This window comes from Eublepharis macularius, chromosome 1 (genome assembly GCF_028583425.1).
Source record: "Eublepharis macularius isolate TG4126 chromosome 1, MPM_Emac_v1.0, whole genome shotgun sequence".
Classification (NCBI taxonomy): Eukaryota; Metazoa; Chordata; class Lepidosauria; order Squamata; family Eublepharidae; genus Eublepharis; species Eublepharis macularius.
In genome coordinates, this window is record NC_072790.1 from 129,458,948 (window position 1) to 129,482,734 (window position 23,787).

Sequence of the window (23,787 nt, forward strand, 5' to 3'; positions counted from 1 at the left end):
CAGCATGCCTGAGTTACACATTAATTTAAAGCTTTTAATACAGTTCTACTTTAAACATTTCAACCTTGCAGCAAATATGATTCAGAGCTACAGAAATACAAAGCTTCATAATGCAGCCTAATATTATTTCTAGTGATATTTTAGTATATGCATGAGGAAAAAATCCCTGAGAATAAGGATTCAATTGACCAAATCAGCTAAAGCAAAGCAAGCTTCTTTAACGGTGCTGTTTGCATACCTCAGTGCTGATCTCTGAAGTTCAGTTTTCTAATGCAAGAATAGTTTGCGCTATACCATGGTAAGATTTCCTTGCATAAGCCCACAGCCATAATTTAACCATGTAAATGTTTTAGACAGTATTCAGGGAGAAAATGCTTCTATTTGTGTCAAACATACAGGCATACTAGCTTGTATCCAACCATCTAACATGAAAGATACATGGAGTTTCCTGTCTCATCTGACGAAGAGAATTGTGTTCCTCGAAAGTTCATGCTACAATAAAATTGGTTAGTCTTAAAGGTGCTACTGGACTCTTTTGGAGTTTCCTGTGTATCTCTCTGCTCTTGCAACCCCTGTTGACTCCTGGAGAGATCATTCCTGAGCTTACAGAAGAGGGAGGAGGAGCAATTTCATCCCCTTGTCTTTTCTCACTCCAACCCCTTCACCTTCACAGGTATTCCTTCATGCACATCCTGCAAGTCCAAGAATGATGGTTTCTGGGGGGGGGGGTCACAGAGGCTGCAGGAATGGAGAGGACCACGGCGAAATGCTGTATTCTGCGCACATGACTGGACACTAGCCAAAATGTCATTCATTCCATTAGTCATTAATTAATATTTGTGCATTGTCAAATTGCAACCAACTCATGGAGAGCCCAGGTAACTGAGGTTTTCAAAGCAAGAGCTAAGTAGAGGTGTTTTGCCATTGCTTTCCTCTGCCTAGCAACCCCAGTCTTCCTTGGTGGTCTCCCATCCAAGTACTAACCATGGCTAACCCTGCTTAACTTCTAAGCTCTGCTGAGAACACACTATTCAGGTCTATTCAGGATGTTATTATTTATTACAGAGCCCAAATTATTATGCAGACTCAGAGAACACTGAATGAAGGCATGAGACACAACTTACCAGAAAGGCAAAGAGCATTTGAAAAAGCAAACTTCTCTAGAGTGACTTCATCAATATCTAGTTCGCAATTTATCAGGATTTCTCCTCTATGAAGCTTTGATGGCCCTCTGTAAACAGAAATAGGTTTCTCTTAATGGACTACATTTTCAAAATAGAATGTACCTAGTAAAGAATACATTATATAAGCCATGCAGCCCTCACTGTCCTTTAAAATACAAATTTGAGCAATGCAAATGTCTACTTCTAATGCTCATGTCTTATTCCAACTTGAAGACTTAGTATCTTTGGTGCCTGAATAGGGAAGGTTTCAAAAGTTGCTCACAGTTATTTCCTTTCACTTCTTTCTCTTTGCAATTTTTTTCCCATTTACTTCCCCTTAAGATTTAATACAGCCAATTGTAATACAATGATGGAGATGACCATTAAAGAGTATGTCAGGAAGGAAAGTCTGCATGAAAGCATCTGGACCCTGTAGAAGTTGTTAAAGGTTTTAGAAGCTGCTAAAAGAGTACACATAAACCAGTTATTTCATAAACTACGACTCAGAATACCTTGGAAACAGCTGGTGTAGTTTGTAGCTCATTCAGAATCATGTCCCTCACTAAGATAGCTCTGTCAAGGTTTGTCACTGAAAAAGGAGATATCGCTTTAAAGAGTTGCTAAGTACCAAATCTGTCATTACCATTGGAACATCACTAAAAGAGACTGTGGAGCAGAGGAAGTCTGTGTGAAGCATGAAAGTGAGATAAGTTCAAAAGGCTAAGATTCCTCAAACATTACAAATGATATAACAAATGGACTAAACCCCCTGAAATATCATGAGTGGGGTGAAAATAAATAGCAAGAGGGGCAAATAAACTAAAAAGGAAAAAGTGAGCCCTATTCATAAGATGGAAGACTATGGTCAGATAACTAATAGCATAAATGTTTATCAAGTTATAGTGGAAAACCATGTAGGTCAGAAGGCTAAAAGCAAGACTGGAGTTAAAGGGGTCAGGGCCAAAATTAGATGGAGGGGGACCAAGTTAAGCTAGGTCAATCCAGTTGAAAAGGGGTCGTTCTTTAAGGCAGGTAAAGACCTTGAAATCCTGTACAAGGCTCATAGAATATCAAACAAGCTAGAGGATTCTACTTGACACAATTGGTGCACCAGTTACAAACCATGTCTCTTGCTCCAGCTGAATATCCAGTGTCTGTTTCTCTTAGACTCTCTCTCTGCCTCATATAGAATAATCTTGCATATAGTAAGACTTTCTGTACACTGACTTTCTTCTAATTACAAGGCTCTCTGCAAACCAACTTTCTTCAGAGACTACAAGGCAACAGGCTACTTATTTCCAGGAACTACTCATGCAGAGGTCTGGCCAACCCCAGCATGAGTAGGTGAGCATGATGAGTGTGTATATGGATGTGTTCTTCTGTTCTTCTCCTATGTCATTTATTATTCCATAATAAATGAAATATATAAATTATTCCATATAAATGTTACATGCACAGAGACTAAAAATCATGTGGTCCTTTTACTCTTTTCTTACCTAAAAGTTCCCTAAATTTATGATAACAGGTTGGTTCTGAGTTACCCAGCCACACTGTTAGACTTTCAGTCACACATCATATTGCTGAGAACTCACTTCCTAGATGCAGGAGGCCTGATCTGGACTCCAGCTTCATTTTTCCCCACACACCATTTCCCCTCCCTTGAAATGGCCTCAGGGGGCACTATTTCCTTGTTAGGGGCTGAACATGTGATGACGAGCTACACATGCAGTCCCCCAGGCTGTTCCGCTTCTCAAATATATTTACTGAAGAGGAAAGCTATTAGCTGAAAAAGACACTATAAAGCCTGAAATAAATGGAGCTTACTTCCTTTTCTGTTTTGTCCCTAGATTATAATGAATAACACACTAAACAAAATGGTCATCAATTAATACTCTAAAATTGACACATACTGGAAAACTGCTAAAAGAAACCACTGTGTGAGGTCATGAAGAGATTTGGACTGGGCTGTAACTAATATTCAGGTGATATTCAGCTCTAACTCATGCTTCTAGCTGATCCCATGGAAGAACACTTGAACCGGTACCAGGATACAGTTTTGGGATGAATAATCTGAAGTTTAATCTAAGTAAGACAGATGGGCTACTGGTGGGTAGAAGGATTGACTCAAGAATTAATTATTTCTTTTTTACTCTACTCTTCTGACCTATAAGTCTTAAGTAGTAACTGAGAATATGAGGAAGAAAGGAAGAATTCAGGCCAGAGAAAGTTGAGTCTGTTAGCAATTTAGGGACTAAAATATCTGGTGTAAACTCTGTCCAGTGTAATGTCAGGGGTTTGATCCATTTCTATCCTTGCCACTTTGTTGTACCAGGGACATTCAGATTTGATAACACCCGGAGCGCAGCCACAGTACCTGTTTGAGAAATGTATATCCAAAATGCTGCCTTCAGAGACTGCAGAAGATACTGTATTTAGTCTTGCAAGCATAATTGCTCATCTATATTTAGGAATCGTTAATCCAAACAAATATATTGGAGTCATAAAATTTGGCCGGATCCCCATATAAAGGGAAGAACAAACCCTCCAGGTTATACAGATGGTGCTGTTCGTATCTAACTTCATAATTAATTCCTTGATGGTTTTATGAGCTGAAGGCCATCCTGGAGCAGCGATTACATCCTCTGAACATTGTATAATACTCAAGTTTTCCTTCAGTTGCTTGGCTCCATGCACTAGTTATCATGCTTCAAGTAAAACAGCGAGCTATTGTTCTCTGAGAAAATTATTTTAAGCTTCATGTTCAGAGCCAGAACACTGGCTTTCAATAGAATGCTGGCCCAATTCTAATCTGAGGGCGGTACTTGCCACAAACATCTAGCATAAAAACTGTATCAGTGGTTGATCTATAGTTTCATCTATCTTATGAATCTATACTGCTGTTCCATATTGTATTTGGGGTATTACTTTGGTGTTAAAAACTGTAAATGCAGCTGTAAGATATTGTCCACTTTTTTTTACAGAAGAATCGCATTATTGCTTCCCTAGAAGAAGCTGATGACGCCATAACAGCCTTACAATGGGGCTCCCAAGAATTGAGAGATCTCCTGTTCTGGATGGGTTACAGCAGTTTGGGGGTGCTGCTGAACCCAGGCATTGTGTTCGCTAAGCAAGTTGCACCAGTAGCCAGGAGCACCTTCTTCCAACTTCAGCTGATGAACTGGCTGCAGCTGTTCATGACTAAAAAAATCTTGCCAATGTAGTGCATGCCCTGGTTTTATCTAGTAGATTAGATTACTGCAAAGTGCTCTACATAGGGCTACCCTTGAGATGTCTCTGAAAACTGCAATTGGTACAGAATGCTGCAGCCTGAATGCTTACTACAGTGAGTTGTAGAAACCATATTACTCTCACCTTGTTTCATCTATAAAGGCTCCTAATTTGCTTCCAGGTCCAATTCAGTGCTGGTATTGCCCTTTAAAGCCCTATAGGACATGAGACCAGCATATATTAAGGACTGCCTACTTCTGTATGAACCTACCAGACCATTACAGTCATCTTTGGGGGACCTGTTTTGGGTGACCCCATCATCTGAAAGAAGATGAGTGGCAACCTGAGAAAAGGCCTTTTTGATCATGGGAGCAAAACTGGAATTTTCTCCCCAGGGAGATTTGTCTGTCCCCTTTTATCACTGTCCTCAGCCAGCAGATGAAATTTTTTTTGTTTAGCATTCCTTTATTGATCCTCGTTGTTTATGTTTTAATAGCTGTGTGTATTAAATAAACAGTTCACCATCTCTGCATGCAGAAGGGACAGAAACCTACTAGTTAGACTATTCACTGTAGTCTATCAGGATTTTATCCCCTGGCTCGATTCTCTGACCAGGCCTCTTCCAGTTTTGAGAGAGTGCATCCAGTGTTGGGAGTGCAAGACAGGACTGGAATTCTGTTGGGATACCACCCACCCCATTTCCCAACAGTCTTCCTGCTTAGATTGAAAGAAGTGGTCTTGGATATGGTGTTGAAAGGCTGGTTGTCTTGGGGGACTTCAACATCCAAGCTGCAGCTAACTTGTCTGGAGTGGTTCAGTATATCATAGTCTCCATGACAACCATGGGCCTGTCTCAGGTAACAATGGGCCCCATTTGTAAGCGGTGCCTTTCACCAGCCTCAGCTGTGAGTCAACTGTGGTCCTCCCTAGGCAGGTAAGATCTTGTTGCTGTAGTGCATACCCTGGTAACATCTAGATGAGACTACTGTAATGCACTACACGTAGGATTGTCCCTGAAGCTTCACTGGGTCAAAGCTGCAGCCAAAATGCTGACTGGAGTGGGTTGCAGGAACTGTATCACTCCAGTCTTATTCCATCCGCACTAGCTTCCAATTTGTTTCCATACCCAAATCAAGGTTCTGATACTGACCTTTAAAGCACTATACAGCTTGGAACCTGCATATCTTAAGAACTGCCTTCTCCCATAAGTACCTACCCATTCACTCTGGTAATCTTTGGAGGCCCTGCTTCAGGTGCCCATGCCATCTGAGGCTAGATAGGTGCAACCTGAGAAAGGGCCTTCTCAGTTGTGGCACCAAAACTTTGGAACTCCCTCCCCAGGGAAAATCGTCTGGGAAATTTTTTGTTTTGTCTGGCATCCCCCCAATAACTATTATTAGCACTCTTCCCTGATCTTTGTATGGCTATATTTATCAAATTATTTTAATAATATTTTAAATGTTTTAAATTTAAGTTGTTTTAGAATATTGTTTTAAATGGTTAGCTTTAACGTATGCCACCTGTGGCTCACGAAAGCTCATATCCTACCACAAATTTTGTTAAGTCTTATAGGTGCTACTGGACTCTTGCTTTTTTCTGCTGCTACAGAGTCAACTAACATGGCTACCCATCTTGTTTACTCCACAAAGGGATTACGAATGTTATTTAAGGAGGGTACAGGACACCCAGACGCTTGGGCAGAGAATGGCATAACATTCAGGATTTAAATTTTTGCCAAAAGATTCTGCTGTTATTGCTTTGTTTTCATGGTTGATTCTATGAATGTATTACTTACAGATACTTACTCTTCTCTTCGGTAGTTAATCTCTTCATTCTCCCAGTGAATCAGAGCAACTTCATATGGCTGAATTTCATGCCTTTCCAGCACTTGCATTATATTCTTCATCTAGGAAATACGCCACATATTAACATTGCTGACAAATACAAAGAAATCATCCTATACAAATTCAGGCCATGAGGCTTGAACTTGCTTGCAAGAATGTAAGGCAACTGTGGGCAAAACTACACATTACATGGGAAAACACAGGATTCCCAACTGCATGCCTTCCTCATTTACAGGGAAGAACTACTGGAGAGGAAGCAGTGGTTAGCCCTTTCCTCATTGTCAGTTCTCACTTGCAAATGATCTACTTAGCTCATTGTTATTAATTTTCCCAACAAAATTCTATAAATGAAAGTAGTCTCTGATAATGCAAAAAGGGTGGGAGGGAGCACTAGCAAGGGACAATAAATGAACCTATGTTAAGCACCCCTGCCTCACACCGATTCACCCCCATAAATATTCCTCTGACCCTGTACTCATATTACTACCCAAGCAAGTATAATGTTGGAAAACCTGCATTTGCTGAGGCAACACAATCATATTCCCGAACTAGCTATCCTTCCACAGTATCGCTCAACCTTGTAAGAACATAAGAAGAGTTCTGCTGGACCAGAACAGTGGTCCGTTCAGTCCAGCATTTCATCTCACACAGTGGCCAACCAGTTACTATGGAGAACCAACAACACAGTACAAAGATTGAGGCCTTCCCCTGGCACTGGTATTTGGAGATTTACTGCCTCTGAAGGTGGAGGTTCCCTTTAGTTACCATGGCAAATAGCCACTGATAGACCTATCCTCTGTTCATCTGTTTAATCCCCTTTTAAAAGTTGTCTGTGCCTATGGCCATCACTACATCCTCTGGCAGCAAACTCCACATTTTAATCACTCATTGTGTAAAGAAGTATTTCCTTTTATCCACCCTGAATCTACAGCCCATCAGCTTTATTAAATGCCCTCGAGGTTCTTGTATTTTTGGGGAGAGAGAAAAAGTTCTCCCTGTCCACTCTCATTATCCTATGCATAACTTTATAAACCTCTATCATGTCCCTCCTTAGTTGCCTCTTTTCTAAACTGGAAAGTCCCAGATTCTCCAGCTTTTCCTCATAGGAAAGGTGCTCCAAACTCCTAATCATTTTGATTGTCCTCTTCTATACTTTTTTTGAGCTCTGCAAATTCCTTTTTGAGATGCGGTCACTAAAACTGCACACAGTATTCTAAACAAGGCCACACCATAGATCTATACAGGGACATTATAATAACGGTTGTTTTATTTACAATCCCTTTCCTAATCATTCCCAACATAGAGTTTGCCTTTTTCACTGCTGAGGCACACTGGGTTGACACTTTCATTGAGCTATCCACTACAACCCCAAGATCTTTTCCCCTCTCAGTCTCAGTAATTTTAGACCCCATTAGCAAATACTTGAAGTTGGGATTTTTTTATTCTAATGTATATCACCTTACACTTTCTTATACTGAACTTCATTTGCTACACAGTTGCCCATTCATCCAATTTGTGGAGATCCTCCTTGAGCTCTTCACAGTCAGCCTTCGTTTTCACCATCCTGAATAATTTTGTGTCTTCTGCAAACTTGGCCACTACACACTCCCCCAGTTCCAGATCATTTATGAATGAATTAAATAACTTCGGCCCCAATACCAATCCTTATGGTACCCAGCTGCTTACTTACCTCCAGTGTGAGAACTATTCATTTATTCCTACTCTTATGCTTTCTGTCATTTACCTAATTTTTAATCCATAAGAGGACTGATTCTTCTCTCTAAAGTAAACTTTTAATTTTGAATCACTAAGTTGCACCACAGAACATATCCTGAACTGCTTAGTTCAAAATTATGACTAAAGCAAGTCCTGGGGAAAATGAAAAACAGAAATATTCCCACACACACCCTGATGTGGTTTCCACTTACTGTTTTCTCTTCAACGTTCCAGAAGACAACAGACCCTTCCCTGTGTTAAAAGAATTGCAAGGATGTTTTAGGTTTTCATATTATATTTCATGATTAAACATGCTTTACATTGGTTTTCCTCCTGTGGCCTCCAATCATGGTATTGTTCTGGAGAAGCTATCTAGGTGGGGAGCAGGGGGAACTGTGCTTCACTGGTTCTGCTCTTACTTGATTGGCTGATTCTTGAACTACTGCTTGGCTCCATGGTATCTATGCTATGAAGTCCTACAAGGATTGTTCTTGTCCCCCATAGTGTTCAACCGCTACATAAAACCACGGGAAGAGATCATTTGGGGATTTGAAATGGGGATAACAACCAGTTCTATTTTTCCGTAACAGGAGAATCAGTAAAAGCCCAGAACAGGTGCCTAATGAGAACTCAATACTAGAACTCATACTAGAACTCAATCCAGATGAGACTGAGATACTCTGTCAATGACAAAACTGCTCAAGGAATGAGGAGTCAGCCTGTTCTGAAAGGAGTTGCACTCTCCCTGAAGAAGGATTTCATTGCATGAGAATGGCCTGAAGTTGGACGTGCAAGTCTCTTTCACAGCACACAGTTCCTTTTATTGGCTTTGACTGATATTCTAGCTATATTCTTTCCTCAAAAAGCATGATCTGGCCACAGTGCGCCATGCTCTGATCATATCCAGGTTATATGGAGCTGCCTTTAAGAACTGTCTGGAAATTTCAATAGATCCAAAATGCAGCAGCCAACTGCTCTGTGAAAGATCTGTGTTGGCTGCCCTTTAGTTTCCAGACACATTTCAAAGTGCTCATGTTTAAAACTTTAAACAGGTCAGGGCTGGGGTACCTGAAGGATCTCCTCCTTACATACAATCCATCCTACCAGTTAAGATCTAACACTTAAGCCCTGCTCTCTGTGCTCCTGCCTACAGAACAGAGGCATGTGGTGACTACAGACAGTGTTTGCTTTTTTTGTAGTGACATCTCACCTTTGGAATACCTTCTTTTTTGAGGCTTACCAGGCTTACAATCTTCTTAGGCAGCAGGCCTAAACATTTATTTTTTACCCAGGCTTTAAACTGAGGGATTTCATGTTTTTCAGTTATTTTTATAGCCTGCTTCTGGCTATGTTATGGTATTTTAATGGCTATTACTGATTTTAAGGTTTTTATTATTTTATTGCATAGTTCTACAATTGCAGCAATTCTCTTTTCTGGGGATGTCAAATGATGACATCTTTAAATAATTAATTGAAATTTTAAAGCCAGATACTTGATTAAATCAAAATAAAATTGACCATACAGGTGCTTTTATGAGGCTTCAAAGTAGAAGTGAGTAGTTTGGGTTTTTCTTTTTAAAATTCTGAAATGGTTTGTAATTTGCTTGCTGTCTTTCAGTAAAATAAGATGGTAAAGCCAACTTACAATTTTAGTTTTAATCAAATTTAGGACAGAAAAGAAGGAACTGGCAATCTAGTGAATTGCACAGAGGTGAGCCATTTATAACATGGCACTAGGTCATTAAATTCCATGTACTTCTGGGAGATATTTCTATAACCTTCAGGGAACCCTTAGGTTTGCAAAAAAAACCCCTTAAATCATAAAAAAACAAATAGGAGGGGAGAATAAAAACAGTTTTAAAATGCTGAGATTGTTCAAGATTTCTTCATGAGAGATATTACAGATATAGTATCTCAAAAATAATTTCTTCTTTCTCAAGCAAAACTGAAATTTTGTTTATAGATTTAAAGCAAGTGTATGAAAATACCCTAACCCAGATGTGCCAAGTGGACCAGGAGACTCGAGAACCAGGCCTGCAAGATAAGGAACCATTAACTTATCTACAACAGACAGACCAGACTATGAAAGGATTTTCTGATTATCAGGAGTTGAGATCTGAACCACTTTTTGGACTGCAAGAAACAAATTAGGAAACTCAAGGAACCAATCAAGCTACTGAAGAACTTAAGAAACAGCTGAATAAATCCAGGGAGCTACAAACAAAAACTGAATTAGAACAAGCATTACAAGCAGGCCCAGTATCAAGAGCAGATTGGAAAAAAGGAATCTTGGAAATGGAATTCAGAAGCAAAAATCTGGGCTTCTGTGGAACAAATTCTGGATCATATGGATTTAAAGAATGAATATCGAAGGTTTGTACGAGACTACGTGAAGGTTCAAGGTGACTTTGGAGATTTTCTTTAATGAGATGACTTAAGGATCACAGAAGTGAAGATATATTTTGAGCTTATACACTGTTACCTACAATTATTGTTGATCTATATAACTATGCTAAGGAATTCTCTTTCTCTCCTCCTCAATACCATTATTATTTCTGTGGATTAAAAAAAAAATTTTGTATGATGGATGAACTTTTTAAATACAAAATAGGCAATTTTATTAAATTTGGCATGTATAATTAATATTAAAATAGATTAACAGGTAAATAAAATAATTAACAATTTAAGACTCTAAATTACATCAGGCTGAGTAAAATGTTGAAAGCAAAATGTTTGGAGTTTCACCTTGTTCTCAAATAACCTATTTAAATGTATCACAGTGGTGATGGAGGGGAAAATTTATTTTGAAGCTCATATACTCCGTTACTCATAATGAATGTGATTTATATAACTAGGCCACAGAAATTGTCAATTTTCATTTTTAATATTATTCTTTTTATTATGTTCTTTTATTGCTGTGTTCTCTTTGAGTGATTGGATTAGTGGTTTATATATATAATAGGCTACTCTATCAAATTTAGAATGTACAATTAATATCAAAATAGACTAACAGTTAAGCTAAATACTGAAACTAATAACTAATTATACCAAATATTGTGTGATAGAATATAATGTTGAATACAAAACGTTAAAAGTTCCACCTATGCTGAATTCCCCCTCAAAAAACCCCTAAAAATGGGTTATCAGATACATTTAGAAGTATTATAGCTCATTCTTTCCTTTATTCATAATGGAAATGAGGGACAGGAGTATAAGTATGATGTTCAGTTATGTTATATACTCTGATTATATCTTTCATGCAGCTCAAATCTATCACTATATACTCTATATACTCTTTCTATGTAGTCTAATGTACTTTGTATAAGGTTCTATGCACTTTTAATTGTTATTTTTTATCTCTTTTTCTAAATAAAATTTATATAAAAAAAGATTTCTTCATGAGATCTCAGCAGCCATTTTGGATTGCCTAGTCAACTCTAGCTGCTGCAGATTCACTTCAACATCGGAGGTGAACTGAGGAAAGAAAGAGTAGGCAGGTAAGGCAAGGAGGAAGACAGTGGTGGATGGGTGGAAGGAAGAAAAATGGAACAAAAAGAAGGAAATGGGGACTGGAGTGAAGAAAGTAAAAAAAAAAAACAGCAAAAGGTGCAAAGGGGAAGAAGATGAGTAATACGCATGTCTTAGCATTAACAATTTCATCCACATGCATTTTATTGATTAGCTTTGCTTACTTGAAAAAAAAGATCATCCCAGGATCATATTCTTTCATTGCGTTTTCTGTTCCAATCACCAAAACATTTGCTGCATCTAATTTATAAGAAAAGGGATGTGAAATCATATACAAAAATATGTTTTCAAAATATTTAGTTACACAGCACCATCCTAAGCAGCGTTATATCCTCCTAAATCCACTGAAGTCAATGGACGCAGAAGGGCATAACTTTGTTTAGAATTGCACTGTTTGTTAAACCAAAGCAGAATAAAAATGTCTGGTGTGTGTGGGGGGGGGGAGCAGGGGGGCGGAATCAAGTTCTGCTTTTAAAAATAAAAAGTTCCTAGTCCAAATTCCATGAATTCTCACAAATTATAGTTTAATTCATGTTCTAATTAAAATTTACAACAGTTCCATTTTTCATGAATGTTAGTTGCAAAATTTTTCAGGCAAAAAAGTACCAGATGTTATTCTCTAGCCTGCATTAAACTATTCTAGAAAACATTGCACACAACTCTAGGAACACATCAGTTAAGCTAAAGGGATCTGTTCCAATCTCTATCATTGACCTAAATGGTAATAAAACAGCTTCTAGTCCACTACTGAATATCATAGTTACATAGCACTTTCTAAATTCTTTTTAATACAATCACATTTTTCTTAAGTGTAGCTAAAATGATCCTCCAGCATCATCACAAATAATTTGTGATGTTAGTTTGTGCTATCAAGAGATCAGAAAACAAGGTTGCATTTACCTGAAACTCTTGTTCATTGAGTGGTCTTCTGTGCAGGCACACATTGCTGTTTGCGGACGTTCCAAAGCTCCTAGAAGTGTGAGACACTCACCAAGCCTTTTTGCGTGCCTTTCCCCTAGATGCGGCTATAAAAGGTGGGGCAAGTGGCTTCCTCCCTCAGTTCTCTAAACCACTGGTGCAGAAGGAAGATTTCAAAAAGAGTTCACAGTGGGAAAGGAGGGAGGGATGTGTGCCTACACAGAAGACCACTGAATGAACATCAGTTACTGAATTAACAGTTACTGGTACGCACAACCCTGTTTTCATCTTCGTGTCTTCTGTGCAGTCCCACACAGGAGATTGGCGAGCTAACTTACCCAGGAGGAGGGCATGAAGTTCTTTACTGGAAAACTCTTGCCAACAGCTGCATCACATCTGGAGTCCATAACAATGGCATAATGCTTGATGAACATAGACGGCGTTGACCAAGTGGCCGCCTTGCCTATGTCGACTAGATGGATGCTCAATTTGAAGACTGATGAGGTGTCATGGGCACGGTTGCTTAGACTGTTTATAGAAAGCCTTAACGAGCCACATTATCCATTTTGAAATAGACTGTGCAGAGACTTTCTAGCCTTTTTTCTCCCTTTAAAAGACACAGAGATTAGGGTCCTTCTGAAAAGGAGCTGCCCTGTCTAGATAGAAGCACAAGGTATGTTTAACATCCAGAGTGTGCAAAAGTCTCTCTACATCATCCTGAGGTGTCAGAAAGAAGACAGATAGGACAATGTCTTGGTTCATATGAAAAGCGGAGATGACCTTTGGAAGAAAAGGGATACTTGGATGGAGAACCTCCTTTTCTGAGAACATCTTAATGAAAGGAGGGTCGGCTCTTAGGGCTTGCAATTCACTCACCCTCCTAGCTGAGGTTATGGCCACCAGAAAAGCTGTTTTAGCTGCTAGCGTCTTGAGGGAGCAAGTAGCTAGGGGCTTGAAGGGTTTGTGCAGGCATCTGGTTGAACACTGTTTTTGCCTGCTATGTATATAGCAGAGAGACTGAATCGATATTGGATAGCCCATTCCCATATTAGTGAGGGTTTCCAAGAGAGCTAGGGAGGCAGTACCCCCTTGTTTGTTTAAGTAATGTGCAGCAGTTGTATTGTCTGTGCATATCTGAAGATCCTTGCTCTCTACTAGGTGTACAAAAGCTTTCAGAGCAAACCTTATCACCCTGAGTTTGAAAAGGTTGATATGCATAGACGATTCCAGAGGAGACTATACCCCCCAACCCAACAGAAAGGCATCTGTGTTGAATTCGATTTGCACTGTGGAAGAATCGAATGGGTTGCCCACTAGGAGAGTCTGTATGTTGTGCCATCACTTCAGGGACCTGTAAATGAGTCTTGGAATGGAGAACTGCTTGTACAGGTTCTTGCTGTGTGGATGGAATACTCTAACAAATCAGTTTTGGAGGAGATGAAGCCTCCTGGCAGACTCCTGGAGATGGAGTCTGGCAAAGGGAATTATCAGAGTCAGTGAGACCTTAAAACCTAACAGTCTTTGTATTTGTTTTGCACTTTGGTACAAGCATGAAAGGACTGTGTGCATGGTGAGGAGAAATTTTGTTATCCTGTCTGGAATGGGGAAGGCAAGGGCTTGTGAGGAGTCAAGGACTGCCCCCACAAATGCCACCTTCTGCTGGGGTACCAGAGATGACTTCTGCAGATTGACTCTGAGGCCCAGTTGGGTGAGGATGGTAAGAACCAGAGATATGGAACCGGTTCTATGGCCCATTTTCAGCAATGACTGCACTTCCTCTATGAATAAGGTGGGTGGGAGAGGAGGGTTGTACAGAGGTGGGATGTTTGGAGTTGTAGTTGACAATGGACAACACCCAAGCCTCCTGGGTGACAGACTCCCAGGCCTGCACAGAAAGTGATGAGTTGTTCAGCACGGCAAAAGGGGGTTTGGTGTCAAAAGCTCTCCTTATTTAGATCAGATTGATCTTATGGAGACTGGGAACCATCTTTGACTTGGTTCTGAAGTACCTCCTATAGGGTTGAACAGAGGTGAAGAATGAAGGTTGCTGAGCCTCTGGATGTTGGGTGCATTAGCTGAGAATGGAAGCAATTATATCTATTACATGGTAGAAATGGCCAAGGGGAAATATCTCTGCCTGAATGGATTTGGGTAGATAGGTGTGATACCCAAAAATCTGTCACCTAATTATCCTTAATGTTTTTCACTGTCTCATCCATAGTGGATGAAAATAGGTCTGAGCCTTCAAAGGGAAGGTCTTCTACCTTCATTCCATGGTGAGGGGCTAGTGATGAGGGGAGGGAGCTATTCAGCCCACCATTTATAGCTGTGTCTGGGGGGAAAGTGTGCAAAATGGGCTAGGCGAAGATCTTGTGCTTCTGGGAGATTTGGAATGTCCACAGCTGGCCTGCGCGTGCACAGATCCCATGTGTGGATACACAGAGGATACAACGATGAAACAATGTTCAGCTACTTTGATTAATTTAAGAGAAACCAACACAATGTGTTACTTTCTCAGTTCTCCCTACTACTGAATACGTTACCCTGTTAAACAGGATTGTTGAACACATGAAGTAATATAAGGCTAGAAATATTTACCAGATTCCTGCTAGTCAGGAACTAGGACAGGAGCCAATATGCTGGGGAGATATCCAAGAATCACCGAGAGATATGTCAATGTAGCAATATGTTTCATCTGAAAGTTTTTCTAGGATTTTGCTTAGGCCTTTGAAAACAAAACATCTATAATATCCTACATCATAACAACACAGTTGTCTGGATTTAATGTATTTAGCCTATCCAACGATGGATTGGCATACAACTATTGCATCAGGCAGCTGGAAGGGAATGGTGTTGTAAGGAGGCAAATCAAAGTATTATTAATGTTTGCATTTTATATGTATGCTGTAAACTGCCTTGAGCACCAGACATGGTGAAGTGGTATATAAGTCGGATAAAGTGTGTGTCAGATCAAGCAAATTCAGAGAAATATTATCACTTTCTTTGCACCACACTGTTCATCACTTTCTTTGCACCACTAACATGACAAATCCTTACAGGATGTGCACCATCATTTCCAGTTTACTAAAGATGCACACAACATGGAATATAAGAACTGAAAGGAGCAGACAACTTTCAACTCCAAGTTAGAGATGTCTACCACCAATAGCTCTTTTTTCCTCTTTCTTAGTACCTTAGTTCTAACTTTCCTTGCACACCCCAGGTTTGGTTTTTATCATTTCCCTTTACCAAGTCTTTGCATGTACGTGGAAAGATTATTATTACAGGTTTCCACATATTCCTATGAACAGGTGAGTGGGATCTGTCTTTACCATGGAAATTTTCCATCCTCACCTTGGTCAACACTAATGCTCTCTTCCACTTGACAAGTTTACCTCAGCTTTCTAAAAAAAAACCCTGTAAAAATGATCAGTTTTCATTTCCCTATAGTTCAGAAAAATTACAACAGTCTTGTAAAAGAGCAAGATTCAAGTCCAGTAGCACATTAACTCACTTTAACATTTACTTACTATGCCACTTCTTCCTCACTGCTCACTACGATAAGTAAATTAAAGAAGCCAGAAACTTGACATAGTAAAAACATTAATACAATTAAACACCATTAGAATCAGTCAGGAAAAGGTCCATCTAAACAGTACAGCCTTACACTCCCACAAGAATTGGATGAGAGAAGAGACAGCCCTTATTTTAACTGGCAGTCCATAACATAAGGATAGGGCCATTACAGAAAACATTCTTGCCCTGGCAGTCACATATCTCACCTCCTTTAAGGAGGGGACAAAGAGAGTAACCTTGTGAGAATGTCCAACTGGGCTCATATGGGGAGAAGTAGTCATTTAAATTTTGGAACTCACTGTTTATTCATACTTTTCAGAATGTGTCCTTGTAGATCATTGCACTACAATCAAGGGGACCAACAAAAACACCTAGCCCCAACAGCTCAGCATCTTTATTCCCAACATAAAATCTTTCAGTAGCTAATCTTGCCAATGATCTACTTAACTACCTCCAACATTCACAGTCCTTACTCAATCCGAATGCAGCCATCCATTTTCCAGCTAAAGACTGATGATCCGACTCCCCTAGATTAAGGAACGTCTATGAAACCTCGGCATACAGCAAAGGCTTTAGTGACTACAAGGCAACACACAGCATTCGTCTAAGAAATGTAGTTTAGGTAACACAGTGCAATATTTTCTTTGCAGCTGCAACAGCTAGAACTAATTTTTGTTTACATTTCTATACAATGCTTGGTCACATGACTAAAACCTACTGATATGAACTACAAGCAGTAGCAGAGGAAGATACCAGTACAACTTAAATAAGTATCTTACAACAATTGTGGATTTTTTTTTCTTTTCAAATTAAATGTTCAGGAGTTTCAGGATGCCAACAGAAACTCTAGTAAAAGTTCTGTTCAGCAGAGAAATTGGATGCAGCATAAATTATATATATTTTTCTCTTCAGTTAAAATGTTGGTTTTTAAGTGCTTAATCCAAGGGTTACATGAGCGCTTTTTTCAACATGCTCATTTCTACAGATTCTGCTGACAGAATATTAGGCACTGTGCATCAATTATTTCAGGATGTTTTCCTATCAGCTCACCCCCCAGAACTTAAAAGGGTAGTTTGGGAGTGCGGAAGTGGGAGAGCTGCTAATATGAAAATGAACTGGAGGGGGGGGGGGGCTGTAAATGTGGCAGTTTACTGACCAACAGCCCTTGTGCTAAATTGCTGCACTGCTCTTTGAAATTGAGAAAGCTTAAGGGAATCACTGTAGGGAACAGCACATAGGGAGGCACTTTACGTATGTGCCTTTGCATCGACCCTGCATTTCTTAGAAGCATGCTGCTAAAGTAGGAAGGTTCTGAAGAAGTGGCATCTAGACCACACTGTATCAGACACTGGATGATGTTTCAAACTGTTGCTTCTTAAAACTCCTTACATGTGCAATTCAATTCCTGTACTAGTCCCAAGGTTTCAGTCCTTAGAAACAGTAACGTTATAAGTAAAAAGAATGCAAAGTGCTATCATGGTGCCAAGATAACGATATGTCTCAAACAAAGAAACTTGTTTGAAACACTACACTGCTAGAAAAAACTTTATTCACCCAACCCACAACTTATTTTGAGTAGAAGAAAAGCTGGTAATCAGAAACTTACCTCTAGGTAATGATGTTATTTCAACATAGCCCTGTGATGTCAGGTCATGGCATAGATTACCAAGATGATATTCATCTGCTGTTGCAAAGGCTGTGCACTGCATAAGATCCTATGCCAAAGAAAAGTTTAAGAAAATAATAAAGTATATTCTAGTATTTTCCTAGTAGGTGGCTATATCATGTTATGTAATAAAGCACTGGACTTCACAAATCCTATATTCTACACAACTGAATCTTTAACTTTGGTGCACAAACTGAAAACCCTTCCTCAATATCAATGGTGCAGAATTAGATCTATAAAATATTACAAGGGACTTGTTTATTTCTTCCTGAGACTTCTTGAATAAGAACAAAGTTTAAGTGCAGGTGCCTCAGAAACATTTGGCACCTAAGAAAAAAGAATGCCCTTTTATATAAGTATTAAAATACTTACATATGTCAAGGCTGCATTCTTATGCACAGCCAAGTGTAAACCTCACAGAAATTACTAGGACTTGCTTCTAAATAAATATGCACAAAGTAGGGCTGTTAGTGGACATACTTAGTTTTCTTCAGCTACAAATCAACTAGTTACTGGACTACCTGGGCTTCACCCTACTATTTCAGTCCAAGAATTCCAATTAAACTTAAGGTTCTACTCCCTTTGTTCCTTCCCTGCCAAAGCAGAATACTCACATTCTAAAACAGAAAAAAAAACTATTTTCCTGCTACATTTGCAAAATTTCATATGGTAAAAGAGGGGTTGGATTGACAATTTATGAGCAACTCGATTTACTGCAGAGATTAGTATTGTTTTGCTAGGGCATAAAAATTAACATTTGATCTTGAAAAAACCAATGTTGCCTGAGTATTTCTGCATCCAGCAGGTGGTGCTAGATATCAGAGAAAATGACATTACTGTAGAAGCTTCTTAGCCCAAGCTTCACTATAATGCAGGCATGTGCTGGCTTTTAAAAATAAATATTTACATCATTTATAGCCTGCCTTTTTTGTGGCTTATATCATTCTACTCTCATCCATTTTATCATCACAACAACTCTGTGAGGTAGGTTAGGCTGAGAGTGTGTGACAGGCCCAAGGTCATCCAGTGAGTTTTCATAGCAGAATGGGGATTCAAGCTTGAAATTTTGAGATCAGGCCTTGACACACCAACCACTATGTGAGAACCTAAGAACACATTCCATAAACTACTATCTCTTGCAAACACACATACTACAGTATAACTTGAGCAGGGGGTTGCAACATTAGTTACATAGTAGTATTTGGAAATGTTACCCTATGTAACAATTACAGAAACATTTCTAGTTATTTTACATGGTATTTATCACAACTGTGCAGAATTGCAAGTTACTGCACAGAACTAAACACAAAGGTCAATAACCAGTAATTCAGTAACTTCATATGTTAAAATAAATGTAATCTTAAAATTTTAGTCAGGTTACAGCAACAAAAAATTCATTTGAGGCGTAACAAGTTTTTTGGAAAATAGGAACGAACAACAACAACATTTGATTTATACATCACCCTTCAGGATCACTTAACACCCACTCACAGCGGTTTACAAAGTATGCCATTATTATCCCCACAACAACAAACACCCTGTGAGGTGGGTGGGGCTGAGAGAGCTCCAGAGAACTGTGACTAGCCCAAGGTCACCTAGCTGGCTTCAAGTGGAGGAGTGAGGAATAAAGAAGTTAGTCTAAAAATTTGGACCAACTAAACATAAATCCTGAAATCTTAAGTTTACAGACTTTTATTAATCACTTTTGGCATCTCCCACGACAAGGAGGATGAGAAAGTAGCTCTATCAGCATTCTGAACTCAAGCTTAAACAAATGGTATGGAAAAGAATTCCTATCTACTTAGATACTATCTAATAAGCTTATTTTTGTATAATACTTGAGTTTTCAGGGGATGTTTCTTGCTTAATTGAAATTCAGTAGCTATAAATGGCATCATTATGCAACCATCTTAATAATAATGAGAGAATTTCATTCTTTGCATTATCCTTCACTCATTCACTACTTTAAAAAACAGGTTGCAATCAACACGATGGGAAGCTTAAGAGGCTTGAGCCTCTCTTTAGCACTTATTCATGTTAACTTTTGATCACTAATAAAATGAAAGGGAGGCATTCATAAGGCCAATGATCATTACAGCCAAAGTTTACATTAATATTACAAATCCCATTAAAGAAAGAGCTGCTTTAAGCCTTTTGTGTAAAACTGATCTCACAGTATGATTTTCAAAAAGCTGTCCACAGTGTTCCATGATCTTAAGTAACCACTCTCTGAACTCAACACTTTTTCTATGGTAATTCATCTATAAATGGAGGCTATACCACAAGTTCATGGGGTGAAAATATATTGTTTTTCTAAAGATGTCCTTGATTTTTGGAAAACCCATTCCATTTCTCTAAATACCATTCAGCCAGTTTGGTGTAGTGGTTAAGAGTGCAGGACTCTAATCTGGAGAACCAGGTTTGATTCCCCACTCCTCCACTTGAAGCCAGCTGGGTGACCTTGGGTCAGTCACAGCTCTTTCAGAGCTCTCTCAGCCCCACTCACCTCACAGGGTGATTGTTGTTATGGGGATAATAATGACATACTTTGTAAACCACTCTGAGTGGGTGTTAAGTCATCCTGAAGGGCAGTATATATATCGAATATTATTATTCTCTTTCTCTAAATATTAGTTTATTTTAGTTTTATATAGGTACTAGCATAAAGTGTAGCTAAGGCTAAACAGGATTACAAAGAAGTTACTCTCAAATGATTAGATGCTATGATAGTACAAAAACCAATGGGCAATTTCAAAAGACATTGAGGGCTTGAGCGGGGCAGAATTTTCTTATTTTTGAGACTATACATTTGTTAGAATCTTTCAATGATTTGAAAACATTAAAAAGAAATTCCCATTAATAGAATTCATATTCCACATATTACTTTCTCCAGAACAGTAATAAAGTCTTCAGCAATCTATGAGGCTTTTGGATGGAAGTGGTTTGATATTATAGTATATGCTAAGAAAGTTCCTTTCATTAAATATTGGTTCTCTTTAAGTTAAGAAAAACAGCAAATTCCCCCCACACTACCACTGTAAACAGCAAAAAGTAACAAACAGTGAACCATTTACTCTGGAAAGTAACAAAAGTCAATCACATCAAAAATAATAAACACAATCACATATCAAACATGTATCATGTATCAATCAATCAATCAAGCACATAATAGTGCAAACACCAGAAACCGGGATCAATGAAACCTCCAAGAGGCTCAATCAGTCAACTCAGTGAATGTCTCGGTGAGGGTAACTCTGTAATATAGTAGGTCCAAATAGATGCTATAAACGGTGACCAGCTGAAAACTCTACCAGGGAACAACGAAGATGGAAGGTCCAGACGACGGTCTGGGAGATCCAAAGAAGCCCTGGGAGTGGCAGTTGAATCACTCGGCCCGACACTCAGCTAGCAAAGAAATGTTTCGCCACGTAGGCTCTCTCAGGGTCAATCCAAAAGAACATTATTTTACACTGATGACTATGTAACGGTTGTATTTATTGAGGACGAATGAGTGTATCTTTGAATGTTCTTTTGCACAGATTGGGTTGCCCCTGAGAAAGCCTACGTGGCGAAACAATTCTTTGCTAGCTGAGTGTCGGGCCGAGTGATTCAACTGCCACTCCCAGGACTTCTTTGGATCTCCCAGACCGTCGTCTGGACCTTCCATCTTCATTGTTCCCTGGTAGAGTTTTCAGCTGGTCACCGTTTATAGCATCTATTTGGACCTACTATATTACGGAGTTACCCTCACCGAGACATTCACTGAGTTGACTGATTGAGCCTCTTGGAGGTTTCATTGATCCCGGTTTCTGGTGTTTGCACTATTATGTGCTAGATTGATTGATTGATATGTGATGTGTTTGATATGTGATTGTGTTTATTATTTCTGATGTGATTGACTTTTGTTACTTTCCAGAGTAAACGGTTCATTGTTTGTTACTTTTTGCTGTTTACAGTGCTAGTGTGGGGGGAATTTGCTGTTTTTCTGTCGTTTCAGTTCCCGAGTGCCTTTTGCCCTTTTGCTTCTCTTTAAGACATTAACTGTTCATTTTTATAGATTTTATCTGATCATCCAATTCTCATCTGTTTCTCAAACAGCATTTCTGAAACTGTCCTGTAATAAGTATTCTCAGTTCTGAATTGCCCAATATTGGAACAAGATACGTGCAATGATAATGAAAATCACAGGATACAGGGTCCCTGTTTGCCCTAAGGTCATTCTCCTTAATCTATGGGAAGACTCAGAAATCCCAGCAATACATAAAGAACTCATCTCTATTATGTTGATAGCTGCCAAAGCTATCATTGCAAAATTCTGGAAAGCAAAGGCTCTACCACCCATTCAACACTGGTACAAGATATGGGAATATTTTATTATGGATAAAATAACAGATTGTATCTCACTTTCAGAAAATCCAGCCTTTCATTCAGATTTATTTGAGAAATGGCTTCCCTTTCTAGAATATATGGATTATAATGATAGTGTATTAATTTCAGTTCCTGATAATCTCAGAGTTATAGCAATATATTAATTACTAAATGTACTTCTACATTACTCCTAAATTGTGAACTTCACACCCTTTTAATCTTAACTGTTAAAGTGTACTATATTCAATCCTAACTGTTAAAGTTTACTGCAGGCTTTCTTTAAGTATTGTACTTGTTGTTGTATTTGTTAAAAATCATTAAAAAAAAATAAAATTAAAAAGTATCCTCAGTTCTGGAAAACAACCCCCATCCCACCCCCCTTTCCATTGCTTCTCGGACTTTTTTCCTAAATATCAAGCCAGCCATGGAAATCTGAAGCAGCATGAAAAAAGGCACAGGTTCCGGTGTTCAAGAAAACAAAATAAAAGCCTATCAGCATGCACAGTAGCTCTTTTCTTGATCACAACCACTGGCATTACCTGAGCTGGAGAACTGGGTCAGAAAAAAAACTCATGCTTCCATCGGTAGGCCCATCTCATTCCACTAAGCATGAATTCTCTCTGTATCTACAGAGTCATTAATAAATGTTTTATTCCAAAACTAGACTACAAAGACTTCATACTTTACCTCTGTTTCAGAAAGTTGTGGCAGATTCGCTCTGGATGGCTGCTTGGTCCTAGATGCCTTTGGTGGCCTTTTGGTTGACACTATACCTTGACTTAGCATGATTTTACCAGCTGATAAGACTGAATAATGCTGTACAGGTAACTTAATAAACTTTCTTATACACTTAGGATTGTACTTGTAAACTGAAGATTTTAGAGCACACAATTGTTCTTGAGTTGGAGGACAGATATCTGGAACCAAATAATTCATAGTCTTTGCTGCAGTAGTAACATCAGCCTGTGGTTTCTGCGAGTTTTTAGCTTGCCGACAAATATGGGTTAATTGAGAAACCACGGTTTCTGGAATGCATAGACTGAATAAACTTTTTGCCGACAGAGAATTGCTTGACTTCCTACAAAGACTGTTGCTCGATGATAAATATTCATATTTATGGAACTGTTGGCTCATTTTATAAGGACATGTAGCCAGGAATCTCAGCAGTTTAGCTGCCATCTTTTTAGTGTCACCTGCATAAGGAGTTGGAAAAGAACACTTTTATGAATACAGAAAACTAACATGAGGTGCTCAGCAGTTCAAACATGTTAGTACATAGGATTCATACTTCATTTGTAGACTCAGGTTCAAAGGAATGTGGCAAGGGAGAATATAAGGATAGAATTATGCTATCTACAACAACAATCAAAGCTGTCAAATGTTGAATTAAATTAGGATATCTGTTCACAGGCATTGTGAAGTTTGGTTAATGTCTAACAGTGATACATGCCCTTTCTGAGAATACTAGTACTATGCAAAGGCCGCTGAAATGACCTACACTGATTCTCAGATGTTCAGTGCAGAAACTACAAGTCAGCAAGAGACTCATTGCTCAATACCTTTCAACAGCAAACCACACATCCACAAAACCCAGAACCACATGCACCCAATACACATTAATAATAAATGCTGCTGAATAAAATAAAAATGTATTTCTTATGACCTTCATCCTTAGATTTTCACAGGACACTCAAATCAAAGTACCAAGGAGAAAAAAACTCCCAAAGCAGGCAGAACCTTCCTTCTCTCACCAATTAATTACAGCTGCTGTGGCATCCAA

At 38.9% G+C, this 23,787-nt stretch overlaps 1 protein-coding gene across 2 annotated transcripts in view; it reads right to left on the minus strand.

Annotated features, from left to right (window-relative positions):
* Positions 1–23,787, minus strand: part of RMND1 (required for meiotic nuclear division 1 homolog) — a 41,091-nt gene that overhangs the window by 13,813 nt on the left and 3,491 nt on the right. For both annotated transcript variants that reach the window (XM_054976308.1, XM_054976316.1), the window contains exons 3-8: positions 22,695–23,200; positions 17,580–17,688; positions 11,644–11,719; positions 8,164–8,203; positions 6,197–6,297; positions 1,125–1,231 (exon numbers count right to left, since the gene is read on the minus strand). In XM_054976308.1, the coding sequence (XP_054832283.1) occupies positions 1,125–1,231; positions 6,197–6,297; positions 8,164–8,203; positions 11,644–11,719; positions 17,580–17,688; positions 22,695–23,186 (925 nt within the window). In that variant the 5' untranslated portion in view covers positions 23,187–23,200. The remainder of the gene's footprint in view (positions 1–1,124; positions 1,232–6,196; positions 6,298–8,163; positions 8,204–11,643; positions 11,720–17,579; positions 17,689–22,694; positions 23,201–23,787) is intronic.